At 47.7% G+C, this 17,840-nt stretch overlaps 1 protein-coding gene and 1 pseudogene across 4 annotated transcripts in view; both read right to left on the bottom strand.

Annotated features, from left to right (window-relative positions):
• The window catches only part of MYH11 (myosin heavy chain 11), a 117,536-nt gene that overhangs the window by 62,847 nt on the left and 36,849 nt on the right, over nt 1-17,840 (bottom strand). For all 4 annotated transcript variants that reach the window (XM_028520326.2, XM_028520335.2, XM_036020900.1 and 1 more), the window contains one exon: nt 4,196-4,223. In XM_028520326.2, the coding sequence (XP_028376127.1) occupies nt 4,196-4,223 (28 nt within the window). The remainder of the gene's footprint in view (nt 1-4,195; nt 4,224-17,840) is intronic.
• Nucleotides 6,289-7,610, bottom strand: LOC114503020 (annotated as a pseudogene).

Genomic DNA, 17,840 nt, shown 5'->3' with positions numbered 1-17,840 from the left:
CATTGTACAGATGAGGAGACTGAGGCTTGCAGACTTAACCAACTTGCCCAAGAACACATTGCTGACACTCAGGAATGGAACCCAGATCCATGCCTTACCCCCTAACTACAGCTGCGGCCCTCTTGAGATATCTGTGTCCTTGTAAAACTGTGCTGTATGACCAAAAAAAAACCTTTTAAAATCCTGCAGGCCTTTACCAGAAAGTGGTTTTTCAAAGACAGAATGAAAGGGATGGTGGGGAGGGCCTTGTTGGGAGGCAATGCAGCCCTTGAGTGAAGCACCCGATGCAAAGCCCTCAGAAGCCCCAGTTTCATAAGAGTTGATGCTGGCCCTGGGGGAGTGTCCTGAGTCACCTACCTTGGAAAGGACAATGGCCTGAGACCAGTGTTTCTTGCCACAGAGTCGGAGTGACACAAGTGGGGAGTGCTGTGTCCAGGTGACTTGTGCAAGCACCCCCAGACCTGAGAGGATCAGTGCATGTATGCCCCCAAGGGGCACTTCTGGCCTCCCTGAATGGTCAGAGGTCTGTTCTACCTCTGGTCTACACTCTCCCCCACCTGCCAGGCCCTGCATGACCATCTCCCTTACCACACCCTCCCACCCACCTCCTTTCTCCCTGCACAAGCCGCTTGGACCTTCTGTCCCTCGAAAGGCAACTGTGTCACTAACTCAGGTTCTTGGCCCTTGTTGCTCCCACCTGAAACTTTTCTCCCAAATCCTGCCCAAGGCTGGCTCTTTCTCTTTACTCTAGGCAGGCTGCAGATCTGCTTTCCCTAAATCTATGCGCTAAATACAGAGGATGCAAGCCATTCGTCAGTCCCTGTTGTCCACAGTCCATGGCGGGACGGGGGTCAGTTGGGGTTGTTGCTCATTGTTAAAGGCCAACAAAGGAGGGCTGGGCCCTTACCTGGTCTCAAGAAATTTAGCTCCAAGTCTCACTATTTACAAATACTTGCTGTGTGCCTCTGGGAAAATCTCCTAACCTTTCTGATCTCCTTTATGAAAAATGAGGTGATTGAACTTGATCCATGGGTTTTTGCCTCTATTCTTCCAGGACACACATGATAATAATAGCTCACCTGGCTGAGAGCCAAGCCAAGCCCTGTAAGTCATGTATGGTGTCTTACAGAGCTTGATACTTAGTCAGATACACACACACACACACATTTATGTAAGTATACATATACTCATTTATACATACATGTATACACTCATTTAAATATATACATATACATATTACTATTCACGTAATCCTCACAACAGGCCTAGGAATCAAATACCATTTTCATCCCCACACTTCCCCACTTTATAGGTGAGCATGGGGAGCCATGAAGAGGTTACATTTTGTGGCTGAAGATCCAAGCTAGTGAGGGGCAGAGCCAGGACTGCAACCTGGATGGTGTGGCTTTAACCCCCACTTTACCGTCTCTCAGTGACATGATCTACTGACATCCCAAGGCCCCTGCCACGAATGCACCTAGGTTCTAGAGAGGTTGTCCCTAAAGACATGAGCAGAGAAGTGGAGTCTTCTTTGACATGGAGGTTGGGTACTAACAGCATATAAGTCATCAAAACCACAGAAAGTTAACATTGAAAAATCCCTTAAGACGGCCTTAAAGTAATGCATCCATGGCTTTGTACGCACGATCCCTGGACTGCACCACCTGTGTATAAACGTCAACTAGACACAGGGACCCTGAGTGTGCAACACAGACAATGCAGGAGAGAGAGCATGCTTGGCGTGGCCAGACACCCACACTGTAAGGGGGGCATGGAACGAGCCCCGAGGGGGGACTGGCAGGGTCCCCTGTCCCGTTCTCGCCCTCACTCTGGCACACATTGTCCATCAGCAGTGACCTCACCAGCACTAGGTAGGCAGGTGTTTGTCTTCTTCCTGAAGAACATGCTGGTTTCTCCTCAGCGACGTGTGCAACTGAGACCCCAGTGCTGAACCCCACTTGTCAGGGCCACAGCCACCCTGACACACAACTCACACTGGCCATAACCAGCCTGGCTGCGTGTGATCCAATGCCCTACCATGTTCATCGCCCTGCCCTTTTCCCTCCCACTCAAAGCGATATTTGGAATACAAGTGAATGACAGGGAGCATTGTTACTGAGACCGACTTGAATCTACTTTCATTTCAAATAAAGTGAATCATTCCAGATTTAGATGCTCCATGAAAATTTCTTGCAATGCCTGCAACTAACTGCTGTGTGTGTGGCAGGAAATATCTCTGAGGATACTTCCAGGCCCAAAGCTCTGGGACAAGGGTTGTAAACAAGGTGGCCCACTGACCAAAGCGAGCCCACAGATAGAATTTATCTGAATGGTGCTCTGTGTGTGTTCATGCAAATTAGGTATTAATGTTAAAAAATTGGAGATTTCACATTAAAAAAAACAACTAGATTGCCAGCTTCTATTGAAATGTAGGGGTGTCTGGAGACACTGGGCCTGCACTCCCCTATGGCAATAGTGGGCTGGAGAGAAATAGCTGCTGCCCCCTCAAATGGGCCACTTCACCACGCTCCCCACGACTCCCTACTATATTACACCTGGTCCTTTTCACATATTAACAGTGTTTGCTTGGTTTCAACTGGCCCTTGGGTTTACAACCTAGAGGTCTGGCAATGGCTCTTCTCCCCCAGAGAACTTTTGCTAGGGGGCATTCTCTCACAAACAGACCTGTTTCTCAGAGAGAACATGGTCCATCTGAATTTAGGACCTTTGCACATGATGGAAACTCTTTCCCCCTTTTCTTTGTCATCTCTGCTGAAATGTCACTTCTCTGGGTAAGACTTTCTGTTCTCCTTATTATAACTCCTCCTATTTATGCATCTTCCTAGTTCCTTACATGTTCCATTCTTCATATTTTCAATATTTTCATAGTTTGTAATTACAGAGTTACCTGGCTGATTTTTAAAAAATGTGTACGTATTTTATAAAAGTTTCTGAAAGGTGGTGCCTTCACAGGGTCAAATGGTAAATTCAAATAGCACACAAGAGACGTGTGTGATAATTGTCCTGGTGGCTATCTTCCCTCTTGAGGGATCACGTTTATTTTTGGTTCATGCCTACAATTCATCAGGGGGCCTGGCCCATTAAATCTGTTAAATACACAATGAGTTGTGGCAGGAGTGGGTATAGGGTGGTGTATTAGTCTCCCTTTGCTGCTGCAACACATTACCACACACTTAGTGGCTTAAAACAACACACACACAACTTCTGGGGGTCAGATGTCTGACGTGGATCTTACTGAACTAAAACCAAGCTGTCAATAGGGCTGTGTTTCTCTCTGGGAGCACAAGGGGGGAGCCCGTTTTCTTGCCTTGTTCCGCTTCCAGAGCTATTCTCCACCTTGCCCATCACCTTAGACACCTTCCATCTTCAAAGCCAGTAATCTTAGGCCAAGTGTTTCTCACATTCATCACTGCCTCACTCTCTTCCTCTGCCTCCTTTTTCTAGTTTTAATGACTTTGTGACTACACTGGGCCCACCTGAATAGTCCAGAATCATCTCTCTACTTTAAGGTCACCTGACTGGCAACCCTACTACCAACTGCAACCTTCATTCCCACCCCCCAATGCCATGTAACCTGACATAATCACAGGTCCCAGGGATTAATTAGGATGTGGAGATCTCTGGGGGGTGCGGGGGCATTATTCTGCCTACCACAGGAGGGATTTTCCTGAATGGTGAAGATTCTCTGAATGATTCTAAGTTGAGTTAATATCTTCTGACCATGTACTCAAGTCCTCAAAAACAATGACATGAAACAGCAAATATTGTACAGATATAGTTGTTAATTGTGAAATTATAAAGTGGCACTTTTTAATACAAGCCAAGACTTCCTTACCCACAGAGATGGCATCTGCAATTAGATGCAATTCTGCACATAAAGTGTTTAGTTCAGGGCCTGGTACACAGTAAGTGCTCAATAAATGCTAGTTTAAAAGTGGGGGGCCGTGCAAAACAAGATGGCACCAGGTATCATTGACAATGTAGGTGTGCCTGACTCAGAACAAGAGCATTTGTTCAGCAAAATATCTAGGGAGCACCACTCTCTAATGAGCTATGAGGCAAGGTGCTTGGGATGGCAAACAAATCAAAGAGCCTTGCCCTCATAGACCTTCTTCTTTATGTAATAGGTTGAATTTCAACTCAGAAAAACAGAAGAAAAAGCAGCTCCACTTACGTGCACAGGATGGACTGGTCCTCTCGATCTGAGAACAGAATGGAAAGAGAGCCGTGAGTTAGCAGTAGCTCTGGGCTGAGAGCCTGGGCCCCCTGGACCTCCCATTCTAAGCCCTTGCACACTGGCCTCACTACGGTGACAAGGGGTCAGCTGGGCTCATTGCCCAGGTCATAGCAGACAAGACCAAAGCCAAGAGGGCAGCAGGGCTCTTTTAGATACTCCTCCTGACCCCAAGGTCATGGGGGCAGCCAAAGAAAGATTCTAGAATCTGGCTTGTTCAGGAGGCAGTGACCTTCCCAGCCCCACCAGCTCTGGGGGTCCTGGGACAGCCACTATGCCCAGATTCTGTCCCAGACAGAACACAGACTTTGGACCCAGAAAGACTGGGATCCATTTCGTCACTTCCCAGCTCTGTGGCCCTGGGCAAGAATTTTTAACCTCTCCATGCCTCAGTTCCTTCATCTGGAATATGGGGTAGTGGACACTGGTTTTTTTTTTTTAAATCCAGCATCTAGTGTTCCCTCTTCTTCCAGGAAGACCATCCTGTGTTCCTTTAGGAGACATGACCCCTTCCCTGCCCCTGCCACCATGTACAGTCTTGGTGGGGCTGACCCTCCAGCTCCCCTAGGCACGAAGCAAGAATGGGTCCCAGGCTGTGTCAATCAGGTCCTCCAAGCTGGATCTAGGACAGGGAATGACAGTGGTGGACACAGCCCTGAGGGGGTCTCACAGCCTGTCCCCTGAGCCCAAGCAGTTTCGTCATTTCCTGAGGCTGGCTCCCAGTCTTCCCATCCCATCTGTGAGCTCTCAGACGCTTCTCCACAAATTCCTTCCCTAGATTAGGTGCCAAGTCAGACTCTGTTGCTCACTACCAGAGAATCCTGGCAGATATAGTGGGCATCGTGAGATTCAAAGTGATCAAGAAGGCATTACCAATCATCTCACAAAGTGGCCTCAGAGGGTGGAGCCAGGACCTGGAGCCTGTTTCCTCCTCTATGATGGACACGGGGAGAGTTACCAACACCTTTAATCATCAACCAATCAACCATAACTGAGAAATCAGAGCATCATATCTACTGGTGGACAACGGCAAAGCAGCAAGCATTTCTCCAGACCATTCCTCAGCTCCATCTCCACCATTACAGAGCTCCGCCCCTCAGGATCGAAGGTCTCCTTCGATCTTGTAAAACCCTTCTCCAAGTTTCTTCCACTTTGGATGTTTCTTAAACATGTAAACATAAACTTGCCATATTACCCAGTAATTCTACTCCTAGGAATCTACCCAAGAGCCCTGAAAACATATCCTACAAGATTTACAAGTGAATGTTTCCAGCAACATCATCATAAAGACTGAAAATTGGAAATAACCCAGATGTCCATCAACTGATGACCAGATAAACAAAATGTTGAATAGCCATGCCATGGAATATTATTCAGCCATAAAAGCAATGAAGTACTGATTCGTGCTACAACCTGGATGCCCCTCAAAAACGTTATGCTAAGTAAAAGAAGTCAGACACAAAGACCACATATCATATGATCATATGATTCCATTTACATCAAATGTCCAGAGCAGGCAAATCCATTGAGACAACAGATTAGTGTTTGCTGTGGGGTTTTAGGGGCAGCGACGGTGTTACTGCACATGAGCACAAAGGATCATTTGGGGTTCTCAATTTGTGATGATGCTTACAGAATTCTGTCCTTTTACTGAATACCATTGAATTTTACACTTAAAATAGGTGAATTTTTGGAATGCAAATTTTAAGTAGCTTTTCAAAAAATCACAAATAGAGCCCTGGCTGGTGTGATTCAGTGACCTGAGCGCTGACTGTAAACCAAAGGGTTGTTGGTTCGATCCCCAGTTGGAGCACATGTCTGGGTTGTGGGCCAGGTCCCCAGTAGGGGGAGCTCAGGAGGCAACCACACATTGATGTTTCTCTTCCTCTCTTTCTCCCTCCCTTCCCCTCTCTAAAAATAAATAAATAAAATCTTTAACAAATAAAATAAAATTATAAATAGAATTTTTAAATTGTCACTATTAAATGTCTGAATTTTAAACAGATTCTTGGTCTGGGAGCTCAGATCCATCAGCTCATTCAACCTCAGCACCTAGTAGCTTTTCCAGAGCTGTGAACCCTACCATGCAGCTCCATAAGTTTTCCCAGTTTAAACTCAGACTTTTTCAGCATTTTGACTTTTCTAACAAAGACATCATGGAGTAAATAGACTGGCAAGACTTTTCTCCATATTTTCCAATAAATTGAGTGGAATCAATTTATTGACTTCTTTCAAGTCACTTGTCTGCACCCCTCAGATAATGATTTCTAACATCTTCTTCCGGATTTGGTGCACCTGTTGAAGCTGAGCATTAGAGGTCTTCTGAATATGATTGTTTCATTTTCCAGTAAAACCAACACAGAATGAACAAAGCAAATAACCATGGGTAGTCTTAACATCAATGTGAGCTTCAGTCATGGTCTGCCTGTTTTTGACCATGGAGCACATTTTGTCATGGGTAAGATCCACGCCCTAGAAGTCAGGCAGACAGATTTGCCCTGAACATCCTCAGTAAATAACCTGAATTTTCTAATGCAACTTTATCATTCTGCGGATCAGCTAGCCTCACTTCAAAAACAAAACAAAACAAAACAAAACAAAAAACAAAGACCCTTGAGACCATCAGATGCAATTTTGGTTCCTTGAGTTCTTATGACTAGTGTGTTTCGCATATTTCTTACATTGAACAAAGCTGTTGCTTTTGCATCATAGCCATCTTCCTTATAAAATGGATCAGCCACTTTCTTCTTGGCTCCTTTTTTGCAGCCTTTCATAAGGCGCTTGTTCTCACCTACCACCATGGTGCTGCCCAGAGAGCACCAAAAGGCTAAAGAACTGTTTTTAAGTCTTTGCTTGGCTCCCCACTGACCTTAGATAAGGCCCAAACTCCTGAGCATGTTAACTTAACTCCTAAGCCTCCCATGACTGGCTGCTGCCCACCTCCCCAGCCTTGGCACCTCTACCTCCCTCACTCTTAATACCCTAACAACACCCCTGAGACAACCCCTGAACACATCCCATGCGTCTCTGTTCAGGCTCTTCCCTCTGCATAGAAGGCCTTTCTCTTCTTTCCCTGACTACTTCCTGGTCTCCCAGTCTCAAAGATGACACATCTTCCAGGAAGCTTCCCCACTGTGAGGGAGCCAGGGGCTGTCTTGACTGTAAGTCTCTGTCAGCACTCCCGAACTATCGCAGATAGTCAACATCACTCAAAGAAATAAGCCCCCGCACCAGTCTCCTCAAATAATCCACTGCTGCCTCCAAGCCCCTCCCAGAAACTCTGGAGCTGTCACTGGTTCCTGCCCATTCCCAAGGCAGAGGCAATGCTCCATCTCCAGAGTACCACCGCCCCTGTGCTCTTGTCTCTGCTTGTGTCTCTGTCCCACAAAACCACAGACCCGTCACAGACAGAAGCATCCTGTCCTGTCCCCCACATCCCCCTGCTCCTGGAACCCTAGCCCCCAAGCCCTAAATCCTGACACAGAGAAAGTTTAGCTTGGTGAGCTTTGAAAAATGCCAACCCCAAACCTAGAAGACATGAGCTCCTTGATGCAGAAGCTCAATATACACAGAAAAAATAGACTCATTCATTCATTCAACAAATACTTTTATAGCACCTACCAGGTATTCAACACTATGCTAGGTCCCGAAACTACCACATGATAGTATTTAACACTTAGCACCTCCTCTGTGCCTCACATTGTTTTAAGCATTTACTTGTATTACTCATTCAACCCTCACACATCCTATGGAATATACTTTTTATTTCCATATTATGGATGAAGAAACTGAGGCACAAAGAAATTTTAAAACTCGCCCACAATTACAGAGCTAGTACATGGATGAGGCAGGATCTGAATCCAACACATACTATTTATTGAACACCTACTGTGGTCCAGACACACTGTCTGGCACGTCCCATGTGTGGCCTTTGATGCAGACTCTTTCAGGGCTGAGGAGGCTGAGGTTTGGTAGCTCAAAGTCTCACAGACACTTCAATGACCAACCTGGGTTTTGAAGCATTGTGAGTCAGAGCCTGGGCTCTTTCTGCTTTTCCAAGACAGTGCACAGGAAATGGAACATAGGTCCAGAGGGGCTCAGGCTCCAGGGGGATGAAGGAAGGCACTGGGGGACCAGGCAGCTTGGGGAGGCCAGCAGGGACCAGGCAAAGGAAGGAGTGAGGACTACTGCCCAGGCTAGGGGAGCAGCTGTGCTAACCTCTAAGGTGGGAAGAACGAAACCAGGGCAGGAAGTGGCCTCCAGGATGGAAGGGTCTGCTTCCCAAGAACTGGATCTCAAATCTGTAGACTTGTCGCTTCACTGCTGCTGCACCTGGTCTAAGAACCACAGCTCTTGGCCCAGATCCTCCTCCCCCATCTCCCTGCTCTACCTGTGCCCCACGCCATTCTCACAGGGCAGCCTTTCCTCGTGTAAAGTTAAAACACTGTGGTAGATATACATAACATAAAATTTACCATTGTGACCATTTTTAAGTGTACAACGCAGTGGCACTGAGCACATTCACACTGTTGTGCAACCATCACCACCGTCCATCTCCAGAACTTTGTTCATCCTGCCAGAGTGAAACGCCATACCCGTGAAACACTAACTCCCCATTCTCCCTTTCCCCAGCCCCCGGCAACCACCATTCCACATTCAGCCTCTATGAATTTAACTGTAGAAACCCCATCTAAGTAGAATCATACAGTAGGTGCCCTTTTGTGACTGGCTTATGTTATTTAGCATGCTATCCCCAAGGTTCATCCTTGTGTCAGAATGACCTTTCTTTTTAGGGTTGAGTAATATTCCAGTGTACGAGTCTACTGCATTTTGCTTGTCTATTCATCTGTTGATGGACTCTTGGGTTGCTTCCACCTCATAGCCGTTGTGAATGGTGCTGCTAAGAACATGGGTGTAAAAACATCGGTTAAATCCCTGCTTTCACTTCTTTTGACTACATGATCAGGACAGCTGGATTATATGGTTTTTCTGCTTAACTTTTTGGGAAGTTGCCACACTGTTTTCCATAGTGGCTGCACCATTTTACATTCCCTCCAGCAGTGCCCCGGGGTTCCAGTTCCTCCACACCCTCACCAGCACATTGCTTTCTGGTTTTTGATAGCTGCCCTTCCAATGGGTGTGAGGCGGTATTGCATTGCAGTAGAGGAATCTTCTTTCTTATTCGATTTATTGGGGTGACACTGGTTAATAAGATCATATAGGTTTCAAGTATACATATCTATGATACATGGTCTGTATATTGCATTGGGTGCCCACCACCCGAAGTCAGAAAACCAGCTGGTGAGTCCTGGTGGTCCTCAATCTCCCAGCCATGGCCTATGAGGTCTGGTAAGATGTCCCCCACCTGCCTGCCTCATTGGCACCACTCTCTCATCACCAGTACCTCCCCCCATCCCACACATACATACACATTCAGCGTCTAAACAGCTACCTGCTCTTCACAGAGAATACTCTTCCCCCAGCTGTTACCATAGCTGATTCTTTCCCATCATCTCAAGGGCTTCTATTCCCAGAGAGGCCTTTTTAATTCTGTTCACTGGAGTGCATGCCATACCCGAAAATTAACCTGTTTCTTTCTTTCACACCACTTAGAACCATCTGGAATGACCTCATATTTGGCCTTCTCTCTACTCTAGAAAGCGAGTTTTATCGGGGAAGAGCTGGCTTGTCCATTTTGTTTAACATTGTAGCTTTAGTACCTGGCACATAGTAGGTGCTCAATTATATTGATTAGATGGAATGATGGATGGATGGATAGATGGATAAATGGGATGGGAGAAGGCAATGCCTGTGTTCACTGGGGACCAGAGAGGACAGTAATGGGCATGTCTAGATCAGGGAATGTCCACCATATAAGGAAGATCAGGCCACCCTGGGGCAAGATGAAGGAGATGACCAGGGAAACTCCAAGGATCCTATGCCCACCTCCAACCAATTCTGTCTCTTCCCTCAGATTACAGATGGACATTCTGGTGACTTGATGATTCAGTTGGGCTACATCCTCAGAACAAAAGGCAGATGAGCCAAAAGGCTATTTAATTTCTCATTCTCACTCTTACTTTTTCCACCTTGGGTGACATCTGCCTCTGAGGCTCATGTTCAGGGGTGTGGAGAGATGCCCCTCAGGTAAGACTGATCTCTGAGCTGATGGCCAAGGGGAGGCCCTTGCAGGGAGCAGGGCCATGGGGACATGCAGGACAGAGGAGGGAACTCTCCATCACCACACAGTCCTGTCTTCCAGTCCAGCTGCATTGACTGCCATTAGGCGCACACCCCCTGCCCCTGCTATGATGCCCGGGCTGCCCACAACCCCTCAGAAACACCCACAGCAGGGATCCCCCCATGTGTGCCCAAAGAGAGACACATAAGCTGGTCTCTGCAATAACATCAGTGAAAGCAAAAGACCAGAAATAAGCCATTTAACCAGCCTACCACCTGTAGGCCAGTGAAATACATTCTGGTACAGTCAAAGAAAAGGCACATGAGGCAGCCATTGAAAAGAATCTTCATGGACTGATGCAGAACATTCTCCAAGATACATTAAGTTACAATGGAAAAGGTTAGGGAATATTTCATTATACCTTTTATGCTTTAAAAAGAACACACACACACACACACACACACACCCTCAAATACTTACCTATGTGTCAGATATATTATGAACCCACTCTTGTTACTGGCAACAGAGCAGACAGAGCCCGAGGGACAGACAGGAAGGGAGGACACTCACTTTCTCTCCATCTTTTATCCCGGTGGTGTTTGTGCGACGAGTCTGTATAGACGTTCCCTCAACCCACCAAAAACGGTCAACATAAAAATAGCCTGTATCGCTCCTGAGGATACCTTTATAACCATAAAGCTTAGGAAAGAGAGATAAGAAACAGCCGCCACTCACTGTACCATGGGTCTGGGCTAAGCCCCTCTTGTACATGGCGACCCCTTGAATTTCCACAGCAGCCCCTGAGGTGGGCTCTGGCATCAGCCCCATTTAACAGATGAGGAAAAGAGAGCACAGAAGTGAGGCCACTTTCCCAAGGTCATGGCAGTGGGTTGAACTGTGGCCCCAAAAGATATATCCACTCAGAAACTCAGAAGGTGACCTTATTTAGAATAAAGATCTTACAAACATAATTAAAGATCTCCAGATAAGATCATCCTGGTTTTAGGGTAGGACCTAAGTTGATGGCCGGTGTCCTCATTTATAAGAGAAAGAAGAGGGAGTGACACAGGGAGAAGGCCATGTGGCGAAGGAGGTGGAGATGGAAGTGATGTGTCTACAAGCCGAGGAACACCAAGGACCGCAGGCAACACCTGAGCCAGGAGACAGGCGTGGGCTGGACCCTCCCTCACAGTGCCCAGAAAGAAGCAACCCTGCTAACACCTTGACTTCGGACCCCTGGCTCCCAGAACTGTAAGAGAACAAATTCCTGTTGCTTGAAGGCACCAAGTTTGCAGCAATTTGTACAGCAGCTCTAGAAAATGACCACGGCCACACAGCCAGGAGGTGGCAGGCTGGGTCTCAAGCCCAGGGTCTGCATGACACCGAAGCCCTTGCTTTTTGCCACGGCATTGCTTCGCCTTCCTCAGAAAGCCACACTCGTGCACTGGTGGCACTTCCTTCAGGATAAAAACAAGAAGACATTAAACCTTTCGTCTCCCCAGTACACTGGAGAGAGACAGAAGTCAGCGTTACCCTTCCTGTAGGTGGGAGGCACCTGTGTGTTGGCACTGCCAGCAGCTCCCTGTGCTAGAATCCAGGGAATGTGCATACTTGTGCCTCCACCTTCCACCCAGAGGGAGATCTACATGGGAACAGAGCAAAACAGAAAACCAGTTAAAGACTGATTTAGGAAGGGCCAGAGGGGCAAGAGGATGGAGGAACCGAGACCCTGTGATCAGAACCCAGGCAGACAGAGAATGCCTGGGGCTGGCCCAGACACCTTCTACTATTTTAAGGAGTGATTTTGAGACTGACAGACGGATAAGCTATCTTGCTCCACCTGCTTTGGGGAGAGAGGCAGGCTTTCCCAGCAACCTTGGGAAGGCCTCCCACAGCACACAAGATTTACAGGGTCAGAGGCTTGTCCTGAGGCCTTTCCTCACAGGTCCCCAGGAGGGGGAGCAGGCTCAAGGGGGAGGCTTGGAAGCTGCCAGGGTGGCTCTGTGCTGGGAGTGACCGGGGGACCTCTGGCCTGGACATTCCCATCGGAAACATATGGCCTCCCAGCGTGGGAAGCTCACAGGCTCTGACTGTGGGCAGAAGAAAGGCTCAGTGCGGGTACTGCTTGCTGACCCATGTGGAGCCCTGGAAATTGATTTCCTGGAGACCTCTGGTCTTTCCTGAGCCCGAGCTTGTGTCTGACACAAGGCAGCAAAGTTCTCTGAACATGCAAAGCAGTTTGCCGCCGCCCCCTACCGGTTTTTGCACACACTGCATTTTCCCGCCCGAAGCATCCTCTCCACCACTTCTCCTCCTGCTTACTCCATTCCCTTTTTTCTTTTTCTTTTTTCCAGTGAGGTGAAATTCCCATAACATAAAAGGAACCATGTAAAGTGAACACGTCAGTGGCCTGCACTACATTCCCAGTTTGTGCAGCTAATCCCTCTATGTAGTACCAAAATATTCACATCAGCCCAACATAAAACCCCACACCTATTAAGCAGTCACTCTCCAGTCTGACTCCACATAATGCCTGGCAACCCCCAACCTGCTTTCTGTCTCTCTGGATCTACCTGTTTTAGACATTTCACACAAATACAACAATATAACATATGGCCTTTTGTGTCTGGCTTCTTTCAGTGAGCACGATTCCTTTGAGGTTCATCCCTGTCCTAACATGTTTCAGAACTTCATTCTTTTTTATGGCCCAATAATATTCCATCAGTAGACACTTGGGTTGTTTCTATGTGTTGGCTGCAGTGGTAAGTGGAGCTATGAGTATTCTAGTACACGTTCTTGCTTGAAGGCCTGTTTTCAGTTCTTTGGGGCACATGCCCTAACCCATTCTTGAAATGGCATCATGAGAGTCACTTCCTCTGTGATACTTTCTCTGACACCGTAGCGCCCTAGAGCCAAGTTGGGGGCCTTTCTACTGCACACCCCCTCTGGGCTGCCAGGGACAGTGGTATAAGTTGTACACTGAGTAACTCCATGGAGGGACCATTCATGTTGGTCACTGTTGGTGTGCAGGTTTATTACAACAATCTTCCAGCAGATGGGGGGAAAGTGCCTTGAGAAAGGGGTGTCTTTTTCTACTTTTATAAAGGTGCCTCTTGGCCTAATGGCGGCCCTGGATCCCATAGTCTGAATGTTCCCCCCACGGTGGGACTTAACCTCACTGTGATCATTGTTTCACCTCAATACTTTTTAGGTGGCAAGGGTACTGATTATTTGGAATGGTAATCAATAACTTATCCATCATATGACAGAGCTTTTCTTTTCCATCTTAGGAAAAATTACGCTACTTAAAATTATTTATAATAACCAAAAAGTCAAAACAATAAAATGTCCATCAACTGGTAAAAGGATAAACAAATGTGACTTATCCATACGATGAAATATTACTCAGCCATAAAAAGGGGTGAAGCACTGACAGACACTATGACACAGATGAACTTTGAAGACATTTCACTAAGTAGAAGAAGACAGTCACAAAGAACCATATATTGTATCCTTCACTCTCCATTTACATCAAATGTCCAGAATAGGCGAAGCTAGAGAGACAGAAAGGGCAGTACTGATTGCCTGGACTCGGGGGTGGGAGTGAAAAGTGACCACAAATGGGCATAAGATTTCTTTTTGAGATGATAAAAGATAAAATTAGATTATGGTGATGGCTGCATTACCCTGTAAATTCACAAATAACCATGAATTGTACACTTAAAATGAATTTTTAAAAAAGATTTTATTTATTTATTTTTAGAGAGAGGGGAAGGGAAGGAGAAAGAGAGGGAGAAAAACACCAGTGTGTGGTTACCTCTCTTATGCCCCACACTGGGGACCTGGCCCACAACCCAGGCATGTGCCCTGACTGGGAATCCAACCAGCGACCTTTGGTTCACAGGCCGGCACTGAGTCACACCAGCCAGGCCTAAAATGGATTTATTTATTGTACATAAATTATACCATAATAAAGCTTTTTAAACAAATACTAAGTCAATTTTATACTATCTATGAATCAAGAAATCTGATTCCTGAAAAATTTACACAGATCTATTCATTTTCCAACAGTTACAAAACTGCTTTTAATGCTACCCCTAACTTACCAATGAACTCCTGAAGGTCAAGGTCATCCCAGGTGCCAAGAATAAGACATGAGGTACAGTAAGCAGGTACTCAGTAAGCGCTTGTAGATTTGAATCAATCAGTCTCTCTCAAAGGCATCTGAGACAGCAGCCATGGTAAACCCTTGTTCCTGTATCCACAGAGTCACTCAGCAAACACGTTACAGGGCCCTATCATGTGCCAGGAAACACAAAGTTCACCGGGACCTACTTAGCCTCTGCTTCTGAGAGGTTCTGACTGTGTATGGGAGACACGCTCGAAGCGCTGCAGAAGGTAGCATTCATTCTGATGCTCCCTGAGAGACAAAGTCTTCACAGCTGAAGTGACAACTGAGCTGCCTCCCGGAGGGTGCATAGGCATCCCCAGGAGACACGGAGGAGACTCAGCATCCCAAGCACAGGGTCTGGGACGCAGCAGGTCAGAGCAGGAAAGAAACCAACAGAGCTGTGCGGGGCTGGAGCTGGGGACATCCTCCACATGGCCTCTGTCTGTTGAGTTTCTGGGCCCAGAGCCCTGGCTTTGTGTCACACCCACCCCTAAATGTGCCTTCCTCCCTTCTTCTCCCGGATTGGGAGTCTGGCTTCGGATGTGCACTTCTGCATGTGAGCTTTGAGGAGATGAAGGGCTCTGGCGGGCCCTCCCCCACAGCAGCCCTGAAGACTCTCAGGAGACGCCAGCTCCCCACAGACCAGCTATTTCGGCCCAGTCCCAAACACCAGCTCATGGTTTATGGCTGAGGAGCCAGAGGCCTGCAGGCTGACCATAAAAGGAGAAAACTGAACAGACCCAGGCTCACTGCTTCTCTTCCTTCCTGTGCCAGGCTGCTGTGGGACCCAGTGAAAGGGAGGTGGCAAATCCCATGTCCCTGTGGGTCACTGCTATCCCCCCCCGCCCCAGCCAGTGAGGAATGAAGAACACAGCCTCCTCTGGGTGCAGAATGTGCCTCCCTACCTATACCGCACCCAAGGGCAGATGGCCAGACAGCTCCAGACCCAAAGTGGATGTCAGTGCTGGGCCTCAGCCTCAGACCCTCGACAAATGACAGCTAACGCCTGCTGCACTTGCCCTGACCAGGCACCATGTTCCCCGTGCACTGTCTCAATCAACCCTCACAACTGGGGAAGGCACAGTTATAATTCTCACAGGGCAAATGAGGAGACTGAGGCAGAGCTGGGATTCAAATCCTGCTCAAGAGCCCATGCCCTAACCACTGCTCTGTAGGTCAGGGCCCTTCCCTTTTCCTAACCTTCCTGTCCCCAGAAGAGTTGAGTATCTGGGTACGCAGAGATGCTCTGAGGGCTTGTGCTGGACCCCAGTAAGAACTTTCCAGACCTACACAGGGCCTGGGAATCCTTTAAGAGAGGACCAGCCAGTTGAGAAGGCATACGGTACATGGGGACCAGTATTGTCCTGCTGGCCTCTTGGGACTCAGCTCCCACTGTCACAATCTCCCTTCTCCCTGACCCAGGCCCACAACCTCATGGATCCCATATCAGTTCCCTTATTGAGCTCACACGTCACCTCCCTAGGAGGCTTCCCCTGTCCTCACAGCCTAGGACAGGCCCCAAGGGTCCACTTCCCAGCACTCTGGGCCTCTCCTCCATAGCACATGAATTTGTGGGATGATTTGATTAATATCTACCATCCCACACTGTACCCCCAACAAGACCCCCACAGTGGGTCCTCAATCAACAGAGTCAAATAAAAAGGGACTGCGGGGCCAGATGCCCTCTGAGGTGGGGAGGAGACAGAGGGAGGCTGGGATACATGCATTACATGAGAAACATGTCCTCACCAAGTGTCAGCCAGAGCTTCCTGAATCCAGTCCCCTAAACATGCCTTCCTCTTCAACTCAATATTTACTGCTTATTTTTAAAAATGAATTCTCCTTAGTTCTCCCCCATCCATCTGTGTAAGACACCATGGGCAGTCCATACAAGGCTCTTCATCATCTCCTGCCAAAGAGTGTGAGCTTCTGGTGATCACTCAGAGCACCAACCAGCCCCTCCCCTTGCCTCAACCAACACTGAGCCAGACAGATGGGGCCAACACCACCCCTCACCTCTACCAGGTCGGAACAGAGCTGACAGCTACTGCAAAACCTCCGAGAGGCAGAAAGAGCATGCAACTGGTCTCCTGCCTGGGGCTGCACTGTGGACACAGTCTCTGGAGACGAATGACTTGGAATTACTTGCTGGTTCCACCTTTTGGACAAGACACTTTGCCCCTCAGAGCATCATTTCCTTGCAAGGAAATCAGAGCTAAAAATCCATACTCTTCAATGTTATGGAAATGATGAAATGAGACCGGCTACACCAAGAGCTTAAAATTTACCGATGGCACGTACAAGAGCTCCGTAATTGTTATTATCATCACCACCATTGCTGTCATGACCGCCGTCTAAAACTAGGCCTGTGAAGTGGTTAGAGAGGACAGCAGTTGGACAGAGTATTAGACCAAGCTTAACCCTTTCTAATGATAAGGGCTGAGCCAATTCCTTAGCCTTTTGGGGCCTCAGTTTCCTCAGCTCTTAAATGGGGCTGACAGCACATGGTCTTGGAGAGAAGAGAAAACATTTCGAGGATGGCCAAAGGTGATACCTCTAGGTATGACACTCAGCTCTGGGGCCAAGTCACTTGGTGCCCTGAGCCTCAGTGTCCTCAACCTGTCAAAGGAGGAGGCTGTCCTGCAGGGTGCCAGCAAGGGCAGAGCCACGTGGGACTTATAGAGCAGTGAGCCCAGTCAGGCATCAGTGCCCTTCCTCTCTCTGCCCCGTGTATGAGCAGCCTCTGGGGAGTTCCGTGAGCATGGAGTTCAGTGAGCATGAACCAGGGGACCGTGGACAGAGGGATCCAGCTGGGTGTGGGAATTTGCAAAGATTAGTTTGGATCCTCCCACCTACCAGACTTCTCTCCAGCTTGGAGAGGGTTCAGCCAAGAGCTTGAGCTGATAAAGGCCTGGAGCTGTTGTTTCTTTTTTAAATCCCCCTGAGAGTGGCCATTTGGTGCTAATTAGGTGAGGACAAAACACTCCTGTCCCTATCTTGCACAGGGCGACAAATCCTGTTAGCTCCACTCAACACATCAGAATGAAATCTTATCCGCCTTTCACAACCACTGCCCCGCCCCGCCCCCCATCCCAGGGACCCATGGGTGGCTCTTGTCAGGAAAATGTGCTTTATCCACATTCATCATGCTAATTTATCGAAGTTAAATAACTCCAGCTTCTTGAGTGCTGATCCTTCCTTCAATACCCTGAGATGTAGGAAGGCAGACCTGC

Source organism: Phyllostomus discolor, chromosome 3, assembly GCF_004126475.2.
Source record: "Phyllostomus discolor isolate MPI-MPIP mPhyDis1 chromosome 3, mPhyDis1.pri.v3, whole genome shotgun sequence".
Lineage (NCBI taxonomy): Eukaryota > Metazoa > Chordata > Mammalia > Chiroptera > Phyllostomidae > Phyllostomus > Phyllostomus discolor.
This window is presented reverse-complemented; position numbering and strand designations above follow the sequence as displayed.